This window comes from Lissotriton helveticus, chromosome 6, assembly GCF_964261635.1.
Source record: "Lissotriton helveticus chromosome 6, aLisHel1.1, whole genome shotgun sequence".
NCBI lineage: Eukaryota > Metazoa > Chordata > Amphibia > Caudata > Salamandridae > Lissotriton > Lissotriton helveticus.
In genome coordinates this window covers 816,739,318-816,754,919 of record NC_136067.1, presented here as the reverse complement: position 1 = coordinate 816,754,919, position 15,602 = coordinate 816,739,318, and the positions used below count along the sequence as shown (strand labels likewise).

At 41.8% G+C, this 15,602-nt stretch overlaps 1 protein-coding gene across 1 annotated transcript in view; it reads right to left on the bottom strand.

The window, feature by feature from the left end:
* The window catches only part of MCHR2 (melanin concentrating hormone receptor 2), a 794,284-nt gene that overhangs the window by 394,674 nt on the left and 384,008 nt on the right, over positions 1-15,602 (bottom strand). Inside the window, exon 2 of the mRNA XM_078646856.1 lies at positions 392-601. Coding sequence (XP_078502982.1) covers positions 392-601 — 210 coding nt within the window. The remainder of the gene's footprint in view (positions 1-391; positions 602-15,602) is intronic.

The following is a 15,602-nucleotide window of genomic DNA, read 5'->3' as shown; positions in this document are numbered from 1 at the left end:
AAAAGGCCCCATGCAGAGTATAACACTTTCTGTACAGAGCTGGAGAGATCCAAGCCAGAGTCAAAGCAGCCTCTAGCACAAATAATTGTTCTCATCACACATTTCAGCCCAATGCAATGTTGCTGAAAACTCTTTAGGACTCTGGGTCTCGGGGACAGGGTTGCTAACCTTGCAGCCATATTTCCTACTGAAGGATGATAAGGAAATTAAGGGTTAGGTTGTACTACTCTTTTGCACTGTACGGATGACTTTTCTTATGACATGTATCTAATCTCATCCTGACTGTGCTTTCACTGTTATCTTCTTAAAACCCAATGGGTATTCCTGGATGTTTTTCATCTTTAATTGTAGAACCAGACTTACTGTTGGATGGAAAAGTGTATTGTCTTACCTGTCCAGGCTCATTGCGGTCATAATAGCGCTACATGCAAACTGATTACATGTGTCTAATGAGGTGATGATGGTACATAGAGGGCTGCCAAATACCCACTCTCCTCCGCGTGCCCATTGATGGATAAGAAAAGGCATTCCTATTATATGAACCAGATCTGCGATCGCAAGGTTACAGATGTATATGTCAGGAATGGTTTTTCTCCGAGAACTGTAAGAGAAGATAAAAATATGTGTTAAATATACAGCAACAATGAATTAAGTTACTTGCATGCCACTATTGTGTGAAATAACCATATAAGATGTATGTATGTATTTATTTTTTTGTTTATTAATTTGCAGTATTAAATAACACATACTAGACTCCAAAGTATGGCAGAGTGCTTTACATAAGAACAGTTTTCATATGAGTACAACTGTATAGAGACAAAAAGTACAGAATTCTTATGTTACTTTAATGTCTAGGAAGCATTTTAAAAAATGCATCACCATTTTACTATTCTATAGCCATTTTAAAGAAAAGATGTTTAAATAGTTCAAATGCTACTGCAAGACTTTGTCAGTGGACGGCAAGAAGGCCACCTGGGAAGCCAGGGAAGGGTAGTAATGCTGTTGTCAGAAGTGAAATGGAAGTTTAAGGAAACACCCCAAGAGCTGGTTCGAGATGGACAACAATTAAATGGATAAGGAACTCTAAAATGCTCATTTGAGTAGTGCATTTTACATTTTACTCTGAGAGAACAAGATCTGGATTCATGAGATATGCCAATGAATGTGATTTGTTCAACATTGTGTTATAAGAATAGTCCCAATTTTAGTGGTTGAATGGTGTATTCAGGGAGATGTAATGAAAGTGTAGATTGAGGGCCATTTTTGAGGTAGACAAGTTCCAGAGACCCGACATTAACATTTTGCTTTTATAGTATTCAGACTTCAGCAGGACTAGACTTGGTTGTTTGTTTGCTTAGAGTGCAATATAATACACAAATACCTAGTAGGTGTTTACCTTCCGAGCTACGCAAAAAATCATTGTTGCCCCATTGTGGAATTAGTACATTATGTTTCTAAGTTGGATGGACTAAAGACTCAAACAGGCTTCTGAAACAGTATAATTGTCATATGTCTTAAATACATTGAAAGAATTTAGCTTTACTGACAATGCCACCACTTGGATAAGAGCCTTCTATACTTCTGCATATGAAAGGAAGACACTGATTCACACATATATAGTCCTTTTGTAATGTAAAAAACAAAAGTGCTCCCTTGCTCTGCCGCTATTTGCAGCAGAATCACCAGAATCACCAGGAATCACAGCTCTACTTGCTCAGGGAAGAGGCAGATACCGTGAGACTGCACTAGGGCTATTAGAGGAGAACGCTGTTGCGATTTGTAGAACATATTATACTTATACCGAAACACGTGATGTATGAACTCCAAAATATTTTGATTTAATTGGAAGACTAGTGGGCTTTAATGTAAGATGGAGTTAAATGGAACTTCTCTTCTCTATTGATGTCTAGCATGCTGGGACTTTGTTGATAGCCCCGCTGAGATATCAGTTTTGGATTGTTACTACAAAGTAGACTAATGGACATTATAAAAACAATCTTCGAGGCCTGCAGTGACCCATTGAATACAATATAAATTTCTGTAAAGTGTTGCCTATATCCCATGCAGGTTTCAATATCCTCATTTAAAGTGGTCTTGCCGGCGCATATGATAATTTTCATTGGCATAATACAGCTGATGTACCACTCTGATTTTTGTCAGGAATACATTTTGTTTCAACCACTTACATGGTAGCAAGGGGGCACGACATTCAAGTTAAACTGTATACCTTCTTCAAAGATAGGTTTAAAGGTTTTCTTAGAGTGCCAATAAAAAGGTATGCTGGTGGGAAACTAAATTCTGCAAGATTCATTTAACTAACTAGAGTGCAAGTAACTGAAACAAAAAGACAGGAGGGTGTCCAGTGTGAGTAACATGGGTCGCATTAGAGCTTAGCGGATAGGATAATTCATTACAAATGTCCTGGATGCCCCATTCTCCACATTGCATGCTCATTATAGCCTATGGCACTTGAAATGTGGCAGACAGGTTATCCGCCACATTGTGCAGGAGTATTCAATTTAACAAACTCCAAATAAGGCCCTTCCTCTTGGGACATTTCACAATGCTACACTTTGCTAAAGAGGCCAGGACCTGACACCCACTCTGTTCAACACTAGAACAGTTGAAGAAAGTTTGGAGAGTTATTAGTAACAAATATTGGCAATAGGCCTGGCATGTGCATGAAAATCCGTTTAGTGCCATTTGTGGCCTGTGTTTAGGCATTCAATAAGTCATCATACATGCACTCTGTCCCTCAACTTTGCAGTGACACATCCATTCATTCATCCATCCACTTACTTATTTTTGCATTCACTCTTTGACTCAGCTACAACAAAATATACACAAACTCAACAACTTATACAAGATAAATTAAAACAATACAAGTAGAGAAAAGAAAACATGCTACCATCAAACACGATGGGCATATGCCTGCAACAGCAAATCCAAACATAGTAGCAGGTTCATTTAGGGTTCAAGCATAGCTGCAATTTTTAGCTTCAACATGTTGGCCATCTTGGAACAGTAAAACAATGATACACTATGGTCAACAGCATTCCATAATGGTCTGCTGGATTATAATAAATGGCAATGTGGGAGGCAGCACACTACAAATGAAATGAGCAGCAAGCAAGCAACCAGCCGCAGCCCATGGAGGGAGTTTGGTGGGGCAGGGAGGTGGTGCGGGGGAGGGGCAAGATGAAAAAATAAAACGAATTTCGTAGCGCGCACTGCATCGCATTTTGCGATGCATTGTGCACTACGAAATTCGTTTTATTTATTAAATTGTTTACTTACCTGCAATTGTCCATATTCCGGTGTTTACCACTGTCCACCTTCCCCTCCCCCACACTGCCTCCCTGCCCCACCAAACTCCCTCCACGGGCCGCGGCTGCAAGCAACCCGCTAGCACTGCCTGAAAAGGAGGAGTATCCTCTTAAGAAAGATTAAAATAAAACTAGTGCACTTATTTTTAAATAACTATGTACTTCACATAGAAAATGTGTTTTAGATATGGTTATACTTCATTACATTGAGGAATGCTAGAATTTAACAAATGGCGCTGTTCCTACGAAAGGAATAATTGTCCATAAATTATGTTTTAGGGAACCCCTCACAGTTTCATTTAGAACAATATGATATGAAAAGTAGCATAAATGTACCTTGTTCTATCTAGTCCTCATATGATATAGACAGATATATGTCTCCAATTTGGGAATTAATATTCTTTATATTATTATCTTTGTCTATATGGGTTTGAGTGATGGAATTCAAGATCCAGCATTATAGACAGGCAATTTAAAAAAAAATTAGAATGCGTGTCTGTCTTGAGTAATCATGTTTTCAGCTTGAAAAGGGTTTTCATAAGTACATTGCACTGTATGGAAACATAATTTGATATTTCATGTGTACGTTAACGTTGAAAAATCTACTAAAAATGTTAAGAGTTATGAATGATAATGTCAAAAAGATATATGGAAATGTACTTGGTGCCATAACATTTTGAGTGTGTGTGCTCTAGTTGTTTGTAAAAGCAACACTGTTGAGGGACAAACACTTGAGGTTTAAAATGGAGTGGTTTCACGCAAGGCTTCTATGGTCCAGCAGAAGGCGGAAATGCCAAAATGCATCGCCCATCTTTCCGAAATTGTTCACAGATGGTGGTTTGTGTGGTGGAATAACAAAGAATCAACAACACCTCAGTTGTTTGCTGCTTTCCTTCTCTGTAACTGGAGACAGGGGAGAGTTATTGAATATTTTCAGATGGAAATAAATGTGACCCAAAAATGGTGTCATTCACAGGCAAGAGAGCAAATGGCTAAGGTGGACTGAAGCACTATCCCATGCAGTTCGCTGTGATGGATGGTAGTAGAGTGTATATGACACTCAGACAGACAAATGGCAGAGTAGAGCTGACCCGAAGACCCCCTATGTATCTATCTATCTATATATATATATATATATATATATATATATACACTGAAAAAACCATAGGTTTCACACAAGTTATAGTTAGCTGGACATTTTACTCATACAAAACCATTGAAATTCCCCCGTTATAGTTAGTTGTACTCACTATAACTCGCGCGCCCGCAATCCACTGCTGATGATGTCACATATTACATCATTCATGACATGGTCAGTGACATCACTGATGACATCACCGATGACATCTCAAATTACATTACTGATGACATCACTGATGGCATCATCCATGTGACAATCAAATACACCTCATCACACACTAGCATAATTTTTTATCACTCACTGTAAAATAGAAAGTGCTATATTTGAAACCATTGACACACCAATAGAAATTTCTAAACACCCACTCAGTTAATCATAGAACTATACACATATCTAATCACTTGCCTATAGATTCAGTGTTATATGCAGTGAATAATCAACAGAACACTATCAAATATACTTATACGCCTATTTCAACATTATACACCAGCACACATTGTATTCACTTATAAGGACATCCTTCTGACTTATGCAAACAATTGATTATACTTACATTTACTCACCTACACACTTATAAAAACACCACTTTATCTATTTATATAGATAGTAACTCACACTTAGTGTGTTATAAAATCACTATTACAAGTATACAGTTATCCATGTAGTGACTCATACAATCACTAAGTCTTAGGCACACTTAATAGATATAACTGTCACATACACTGCCTTTTTTCACGTTTAATGGAGATGTACCATTGAGAGAAATATTTCATCACCACCACACCCATAAACATATACACTGACTGAAACTACTGTTATAACATGTAGTCTTAACCTCATATACCTATTGAATGAACTATTCACACATTTTTTGGCAATCACACCCCCCCCACCAAACCACATAGACATTCAATTACCCATACAAATACTCAGTTAAGGAACCAATAACAAATATAGTCTTTAACATAGCAATTAAGACAAAGTAATAAAGACTTTCACACAGTTTAGTAACTACACATTATATATAGTGAGACTCTACAAATTCGTCAAGGAAACAATCAATGACACTGTTACTAAATCCACCATCCACACATTTATATTTATATATCCACTCATTCTTCAATGCAAAGTAGTGTATTTATAATACATATTTAAATATCAAAGCAAACCACATTCACTGGATGATGTCATCAGTGATGTCATCAGTGATGCCATTTAAGATGTCATCAGTGATGTCACTGACCATGTCATGAATGATGTAATATGTGACATCATCAGCAGTGGATTGCGGGCGCGCGAGTTATAGTGAGTACAACTAACTATAACGGGGGAATTTCAATGGTTTTGTATGAGTAAAATGTCCAGCTAACTATAACTGGTGTGAAACCTATGGTTTTTTCAGTAAATTTCAAAGGTTTTTTAAATGCTAATTCCTAACTATAACGAGTGTGAAACCTATGGGGCCTTATTTACGAGCCCCTTGCGCCTCCGGAATGTCACTTTTTGTGACGTTCCGGTGGCGCAGAAGACTGAGTGATATTTATCAGGCAGGACTAAGCCACTTTTTGTGGCGTAATCCTGCCTGATAAATATCAGTCCCTTTAATGCAGTGTCCTGCGTTAAAGAGGCGTGCAATGGGTGTTGCTGGGGGCGTTCCCAGCAGCATCCATGGACTTGAGTAATTTATAGCATCCTCAAAGTCAGTCTTTCAAAAATTCCAAAGTATAGGACATGATAATCCAAATCCAAATGTTTCTCAAGAAAAGTCATAAACCGTGTCCGTGGGTCATATCTGCCCAAACGCCGATATTCCGGACAATTGAAAATGACTTTTCTTGAGAAACATTTGGACTCAACTAACTATAACGTCCCTGAAACCTATGTTTTTTTTTCTGTTTCTGTATATATATATCATGTCATGTGATCAAGGGCCGGGGAGGCCCGAAACGCGTCATGGCGGAGGTGCAGGGTCTACAATAAACTTCAATGCACTTTAAACCGGGTCTGCTTTCGTCTTTTACAGTTCACAGCATTGGGAATGACGAGTCTGTTATACAGAGTATATTCCAGAGTGGTGGTAGTTACATAGTAAGGGGGACCAGATATAGGGATTTTTCAAATTTTTTCCCTTAATAACCTTGCACCCATTTGATGACTGTTCGCAAACATTTGCAGAGCTACTGCTTCTAAGTTTCATCAAAGGGATGCAAAGAAAACAGGGGTCTCAAAACAGGCATAAAATCCAATGCATTTTACATGGACTTACGCATTTCGTGTAGCGCAAAAGCCGTCTGTCGGATTTTTGCAAAATTTGGAAGGATTACATATTATAGTGCACGGATGGTTCTTCGGCATACTGCATATAGGTAGAGGGGGTATTTCATATGTTTTAAGCCTTTTTTTAGCTACATTTGTTGCCGCAGTAGTAATGCATGAATTCCAAGACAAGTCATTAGTTCATCGCACAGCACCGGTTTCGAGGTGGCGACAGGCTGTGATGCAATGTAGGTCTTTGTGGTGGTTCGGATCCATGCAGTATCAATAATATTTCAGTTCTAGTCTTGGTTGTGCAATGCAACAGAGGAGATGCACCACATCTGCCGGGTCCAAAGAGTCTGGCAAAGCACCTTAAGCCCATTTTCAAGGGTCCAGGATTGGGGTTAGAAATTAGAGAAGGTGTGCAGTTTCTGTGTGAATGTGAGGGGAAGACAGGTATTTCTTCATGATGCCCTCACACACCCCGAGAGGTGTCATGCTTTATCATAGGGCAGTTGCCCCTCGTCAGGCCGTGCGCTGCAATGCCTGATTGGCTCCCGAAACCAAGGCTCTTTGTTGGGGATCTTTTGAAGAAGCAGCCATAGGTGCGTGCAGGTGTGTGGGCTGGGTAGTGCACAGTGAGGGGAGAATGGATAAAATAGTTATGGAGCAGTCCTTTTAAATCGAACTTTAATAAAAAGGTAGCCCTAGCCTAATTAAAAAACAAGTGTATACCCCTGTATGGAAGATGATGTTCCTAGGGGGCAATCTATATGTCTCTAATTTCTAGCCTCATTTGTGAGCTTGTGTGCAGGACCTCATAACCCAGCTCTCTGTCCCCTGTTTTGAAAAAAAATCCAGGATTGGGGTGGCATCAGTTGGCACAGTGAGGCTAGACTCACAGATGGTAGAGTCCTGGAGCTAGGTTGTTGGAGCCTTTTCTCCCTGAGGCTCAAGTCAGGAGGCCAGCCAACTAGCTCTAAGAGGTACTCTGGGGCTCTGGGTTCAAGATATGTAGGTCCAGACCTTCTCACCTAGGCAGGAGGGCAGCAGGTCAGCACAGCAAAGCAGCAGCACAGCAAGGCAGTAATCCAGCAAAGTGCAGTCCAGCGGAGCGACAGTCCTTCAGCAGCACAGCAATCCATCTTTCTGGCAGAGTATTCACAGGTCTGGAAGTGTACTGAGGTGGTGGTGTCTGAGTCCATTATTTATACCCAGTTGTGCCTTTAAAGTGGGGGAGAAGCTTCTAGAGGTTTCCCTTTGAAGACCCCAGGTATCCTGCCTCCCCTAACTTGGCTCCAGACTAACTACAGGTGGTATACAGCTCTCTGTGTGGATGATTGACACAGCCTTTTCAAGTGTAAGTGGGGCTGTGCCTTGATTCTCCCTCCCATCCTGACAGTGAAGCCCACCAAGGCAAGCACACACTCAATACTGTGTGGCTGTTCAGGAGGAATACATAAAGCTCAACTGTCAGCTACACCCAGTCATGGGACACAGGTACAGGCTGCAGGCACCAAATGGCTAAGGCAAAACAAAATTTAACTTTCTAAATTTCCTCTCCGGCATTCAAATTCAGAACTGTCTTATTTGTTTATGAGAATGTATATGATGTTGTGTAATGTTTTTGATTGTAATTGGTTTTGTTATTTGTGGGGTGGGAGATATGTTTTGTAATGTATAGTTGTAATATGTTCATGTTTAATTATCTGTGTTTTGCAATCTGTACCATTGAAATCATTTTTGCTATGACTGACACAGAACAAGTAAATGGAGGTCACTGTTATTAAGAAGAGAGATCATGAATAAAAACAAAGGTATTTAGTAATAGAGCCAGTATTGGCAATTGGAGTGGTGATTTGTATTTTGAGTGGCCTAGCCTTACTGACTGTTCAAGGGCCCATCCTTTATTCTAGGTGTTTGATCTTTCTAAAAGTAGCATTTTTAAATTTGAAATTTAACATCTATCTGCACCATAAGTTAGAATTTAAAATCCCAATTCCAGAGACACCAAGCATGAACTTGCTCCTGCTCCCATTTTGAAATTATAATTAAGGCAACTCAAATATTATCCAATGGGGTGATGGAGCAAGGGTTCCAAGAAAATAAAATGCGCCGAAATTACTCTCTTATGCTGTGAGGGGAAAGGCTGTTCTACTCCCTCTGCCATACACCTCACCTTGAATACTTCAGCGCCGAGAGGGGAACGGCAGGCACAGCACCATCCACGTTGCCGTGAGGGGAACAGCCAGGAGAAAACTCCACCTCCCAGGAGGCTCTCTGTGGCGCCAGTGGTGGGCATCACTGCAGGGCGACAGAGGCCCTCAAAGGTAGCGCGGCCCTCCCACAGCGCAGGAAGCACCAGAAATTACTCTCTTACACCGTGAGGGGAATGACTGATCTACTCCCTCTACCATACACCTCACCTTAAATCCTTCAGCACCGTGAGGGGAACGGCAGGCAAAGCACCATCCACGCCGCCGTGAGAGGAGCGGCCAGGTGGAAATTACACCTCCCAGGAGGGTCTATGCGGCGCCAGTGGAGGACGTCACTGCAGGGTAACAGAGGTCCTCAAAGGCAGTGCGACCCTCCCGCAGCACGGGACGCACCAGAAATTACTCTCCTACGCCATGAGGGGAACGGCTGTTCTACTCCCTCTGCCATACACCTCACCTTGAATCTTTCAGCGCCGTGAAGGGAACAGCAGGCTCAGCACCATCCACGCTGCCGTGAGGGGAATGGCCTGGTGGAAACTACACCTCCCAGGAGGCTCTCCGCGGCGCCAGCGAAGGGCGTCACTGCAGGGTGACAGAGGCCCTCAAAGGCAGCGCGGCCCTCCCGAAGCACGGGACGCATGTGGGCCAAGGGCAGGCCCGTGCTACACAAGTCATCGCCAGGAAGAGGCAGGGCCACCCCCCTTTCATCAGCAAGTGAGGACCTTTGTGCAGGTACTGTTGGCTCAGGGATCTACTTGTTCTTATTCCCTTAGATGGTCACAAGCTCAAGGATTGCTCTGTTACCTGTATATTTTCAGTATATTTGGCCCTGGCAGCTCAGGAGTGCCCATATTGACTATATATAAAAAAATCGAGGAAGACTCTATTTGTGGAGACAGGACTCTTCAATTGCACATTGTGCTTTAGCGTCCCTTTTGTGACCAACTGCACAGTTGTATGATAATCATTCACAGTATAAGTTCTTAGTATTTTATTTTTTTTAAATAGTCCTGAGGAATATTTAAAATTTGCTATTTGTGTTGATTGTTGTAATTTTTCCGTATTTTGCACATTCCATATTGCATTAGGCACTTTATCTTAATTAGTGAATTTGCACTTTATCAGGGATCAGAGAAAATAACCCTGACTGCCCATAAGCTGCTAAATATGAATAAGCGGAAACTAAACCCAGGGAAAAGTGTGGCAGGAACTTTAGATGCCTTTTTAACAAGGTCTGAATCTGTTCTCATTAATTAAATCAAATCAACAGAGTGCAGGTTGTCCCTGGAGCCTTACACCTCGCAAGGTAGGCTTTCTTATACTCATGCCCTTCCTGATGCTCTGTCAGTGTCTAATGAGGACACGCTTCCAGACCGGCTGAGCCAATCTTCACTTGCTGTCCCAGCAACACTGATTAATTCAGTCTCCTGCACATCTCTGGAGCAGGAACTCAGCTCTGTTAAAACTAAACTGAGAACTAGAGGGCAATAAGCAAAAACAAAATCTAACCATATCAATACCTACCCTGTTGTAATAATAAAGAACCGGGGAACAACGAAACCAAATAAACCCGTAAAGGGCACATCTGGGAGGAATGAGTTAGTTGTTCCTACTACAGGTGCCGGTAGAGAGGGAAATCCTACCTCCCCGAATCAGAACAGGGTATGGTTACCAACTGTCAGCACACTGGATGGGAACTTTTGGGGTAGGCTTGAAACCATGCTGACTACCCTAATAGACCCCATTTAAAAAAAAAATAAGTACAGTAGAAGACAGGATATCTAAATTAGAAAGGATGATGGTTTATACTCCTCCTGATATTCCAACAGTAAGCACAAATACGCCTAACGCTCAAATAGCTAAGGAAGGGGTAAGAGCCAGGCCGAAAGGAGCAGGGGGAGCCCCCAGTGTCAGGCTAACAGCAAATAGCAAGGCGCTAGATAAGAATACCTCAGTCAGTTTGAGGCCCACCAGTATAGATACTTCGGTCTCTATACAGCAGTCATCTACAAGAATAGGGCCCCCTATGCCTCAGAGGGACAAGAGACCCGAGGGCAGGTCTCCTCAGGTGACGATTCTTCCCACTATTGATTTCCCACCCGAATCCACTCCATATGTAGTGATTTTGGGGAGTGTCCCTGCTCTCCCATGGGAAAGAGTGAAGATTATGGGCAGCTATTAAATAAAATAAACCACTGGTTTACACACAACACTACCGTGGATGCTCAGATATCTAAAAACATACTCATGGCACAGGTGATTGTATTATCATAAATTTTGACAACCCCTTTACTGCAGTCCGTATTCTTTCTAGGAACTGCAGTTTTACCCCCTTAGCGGGCTCTGTCATCAAGGCACTATCTTTGAGCTATTTTTATAGGCCACCTTTCAATAGGGACATGACTGCAGATGGACATGGGGTACCCCTTTTTGGGGGTGGCCCAACAAGACCATACACTAGCCACCAGTCTATTCCCTTGGTCCAACCTCTGCTAGATGTAGATATGCAATTTGGTACCGGCCAAAGAATGGCGTCAAACAACAGATTTGCTGCCTTAACAGGCATGGAGGAATGCGATTGACTGCGGGCCCCGTACTTGCTGGGCCCGAGCCGGTCGCACCTACTCAGGATTATGGGGAGGTAGCTGTGGGGCTCCCAAGGTTGAGTTCGAACAATCTTCTATCCTGGAATATAGTGGGGTTGGCAGCTAAGTTTCAGGATCCAAGATGGGTGTCTTATGTTAAGCAATTTACGGTAATTAGCCTCCAGCAAACGTGGTCGGTGGATTGACCCTTTTTTGTTCCAGCCAGACCATCTATGAGTGGGAGACCAAAGGGAGGATTAGTCACATACATTTCAGTGGCTATTGATTGTAAGCTGCAGGTGATGCCCACTACACACCCAGGAATTCTACTACTATCGGCCTGAAGGGGGGAAATCAGCTGGGGAATTGTCAATTTCTACAACTCATTCTCCTCCCCACTTGAGCCTAGCAACATACCTGCCCTGGGAGTAACTATAAAACAATCCCTGGACTCAAGCATTCACAGCCTTTTGGTCACTGGTGATTTCAATATACATCCCCGTGGTGAGCCAATAACATTGTGTATTTCTGAACTGGGTTGTCCCCGTATGAAGGGTTTTCATTTTGAGCATACCGCTCAAGGAGAGCTGCTAAATGCCATGACAAATTAACTAGATTTGGTGGCTACAATAATCTTAACGGACCTGCGCACTAACTTTCCCATGCCTACATTTAAAGGACACGGGAGGGGGGTCTTCTATTGATTTTGTTTTAATTTCGTCCTCCTTACAATTTTTTATTAACAATTTCAATATTGTAGAGAGCGAATTTAGTGATCATAACCCCTTAACACTTCATGTGACAGGCCCACTGTCAGTAAAATTTGGGGGTGCTCCAAGAAAGGGCATACTGCGACCAACAGATGAGAAGCACAGATTAAAATGGTCTCAGGTATCCCCAGAAATTTTTTATAATAAGGTTAAAATAGCATGTGCTGATGTAATGTCCCTATGTATAATGGAGCGGTTCCCTCCAAAAGAGATCCTCGGCGCATTTGAGTCTATTTCACAAAAAGTGGCTGAGTTATTATCTGCTCCAGCTAGAGGTCAAACCTTGTCTGGTCCCAGATGTTTGATTCCCATTGCTCTAAAGCAGTCAAGAGGTTGAGGGAAGTCCTGTCATCAAAAACAATCTGAAGTCTCCATTTGTCGTAGGGAATATAAGGCAGCCCTTGCTAAATGGAAGGGAGCATTGAAGGAAGAAGCATGGAGGGAGTTGATCGATTCCAGCACTCTCAGAAATAGCTCGAAGTTCTGGAGCGCTGTGAATAGGCCCCTGTTTGACCACGAAAGGGGGGGCCTTGAATCACATATCACTGAGTAGGAGTGCGTACTTCATTTTAAAACTATGTTTGATTGCCCGCCTGAGCATAATTACAGGAAGTTCCAGGACATGAAGGACCCAGAATTAATATTTGAGAGCGGCGAGATCCTGAAAGGTTATCCGTTAGTAGAGCGCCCGGTCCTGACGGGATCCCCCCAGACCTATTCAAGTCAGACCCCTCCTTTTGGGCACCGATACTGGAGTCAGTTTTTAATTCAGCGGCAAAGTATGGTTGTCCCCAGTCCTGGGCAACCTCTTCTATAGGTCCTGTTTTTAAAAAAGGCGATAGAAACAGTACCCACTGTTATAGACCTATTTCAATCATTGACTCAGTGGTAAAAGTGGTGAGACGGGTCCTCCTTCAGAGACTATCATCCTGGGCAGAGGACAATAAGATTCTGTCGGAAGTCCAGTATGGGTTTCGACAGGGACGTTCCACCGTTGCTCAGTGTCTCAATTTATTTTTCATATTGAGCAAATATACTGTTGCTCGCTCTGGGACCATTCACCTTGACTTCATTGACTTGTCTTCAGCATTTGACTGTGTTAACAGGATTATGCTTTGGCTGTCTATGAGGGCAATGGGAGTAGAGAACAGTGTTATTAATTTTCTTGAGGACCTGCACATGTCAACTAAAGCTAATGTCAGGTTCTCGCAGGATTTGCGGGTCACGAGGGATTTTAATATCAAAAAGGGAGTCCGTCAAGGTTGCATTTTGGCCCCTTTTTAATTTAAATTTTATATCAATGAACTGGATAGCATATTTAGGGCCACAGGACTTGATTACCCAAGTGAAGGGTGGCGAGGGATCCCCGTCCTGTTATATGCGGGCGATGCTGTTCTCATATCCAGGACTGAAGTGGATCTACAATTGCTCTTATCCACCTTTTTTAGATTTATGTCAGACAGGGATTTGGCAATTAATCATTCCAAATCGTATGTCATGCAAGTGGGGCATTTGGGGGAGAAGAACTTTCAATTTAGAGTGGGTGACTTTAAGATCCCCAGTACCAATGTATTTTCCTATTTAGGGGTTCTCTTTGATGAGCAGCTCAAGTGGGGCCAACTATTACAGAAAAAAAAGGGGATCTGGTTAGGGTGAACTCTGCAATCTTTAATTTTGCATCTAAATTAGGGAAGAAACCAACAGGAGCTATGCTGCAAGTGTCTCAGGCCAAAAGCCTGGCCATGGATTCTTATGGCATTGACATTTGGGGATACAATGTTGCAGAAACCTTCCAGTTAGCGGGAAAATATTTTTTTAAACACTTACTATGTGTTCCCGGGGCACATCTAATTTAGCGGTCCATGAGGAACTGGGGTTTCGCTATGTAAATGATGCACTTTCCCTGCGACCCCTGACTTTTTGGCTAAAATGTTTGCTGAATAAATACATTTCTCTTACCTACCTGATTCTAAGAGATTGTATGTCTCTTGATAACTCGTCTCGTATTGTGTGGCTGAGTTATATAAAAAAAAGCTTTTGTGGGGTAGGGCGGGGGGACTTATTCACCAATCCTGATGGTATCATAAAGAAGGATGTGGAAACGACCAGAGTAGCCTTTTTGTCACTAAGGAACATGGAAAGGGAAGCCAAGGAGGTATTGAAGCCTAGCGTGCGGTTGTATATAATGCTTAAAACAACCCCCATGGCAGAACCTTACCTCATGGGGTCCTTGTCCACACATGAGAAATTTCTGTTAACTAGGTTTCAGCTGAACGTTTTTCGCCTTTTGCGCTCCAGACCCAAAGGTTTTAATAGAGGTAAAGAGCTAGCACCCTGAGGCTGCGACCGACAGTCTCCGCAGGATACGCTTCACTTCCTGTTTTTATGTAAACTATATGAACTTCCTTGCAAACGCAATCTGGTTCCTATTTTAAAAAGAATGAATTCTAAACAGGTTTGTCCAGCACTTGCGTACCTGCAATTACTGAAAGAGGACTGTATATTTTTTATAGTAGGGTTTTTAAAAGCCACTGTTAATTCCAGGACTTATATAGATGTGTAAAGAGTGTTTTCTCAGGCTTTTTATTTATTTATGTAACTGTAATTGCTGTTTTGGTTGTCATCTTAACTTATGCACTGTCGCTTAAACTGTTTTTATTTTAATGTACCTTTTATGGTTTGAAATCAAAAACCGAATAAAGTTTTTCTGACTGAGTGGTGATTTGTATTTTAGTGGCCTAGCCGTACTGACTGTTCAAGGGCCCATCCCTTATTCTAGGTGTTTTTTGCAGTTTAACATCTATCTTCACCATAAGTTAGAATTTAAAATCCCAATTCCAGAGACACCAAACAAGAACTTGCTCCTGCTACCATTTTGAAATGACACTTAAGGCAACACGAATATTATCCTATGGGGGTGATGGAGCAAGGGTTCAAGAAAACAAAACTTGCTCAGAGCAATCCTTCATTAACATTTACTAACTGTTAAAACTGTAGATGAAACAAAAGTAATATACACCAGACACTGACATATGGGAAGAAGGCTTTACGCATGCTTAATTAATGTGGAATAAAGTGCAATGCAACTAAAACCCACTTTAATTTGTAAAAAACGCTTTGCGCATGTGCAAACCAGAATTACGTAGAGATAACGTGACTAACTTGCTTTGAGAGGGAAAATTCTCACGCATGCACTGAATATTTGTTTGTGGAGTATTGATCCCTGGCCTTTCTGCTGGATCTGGAGAGGAACAATTTGTAGGAATGAAAAACACATTTAAGAATTTTTCACTACCAGGACATGTAAA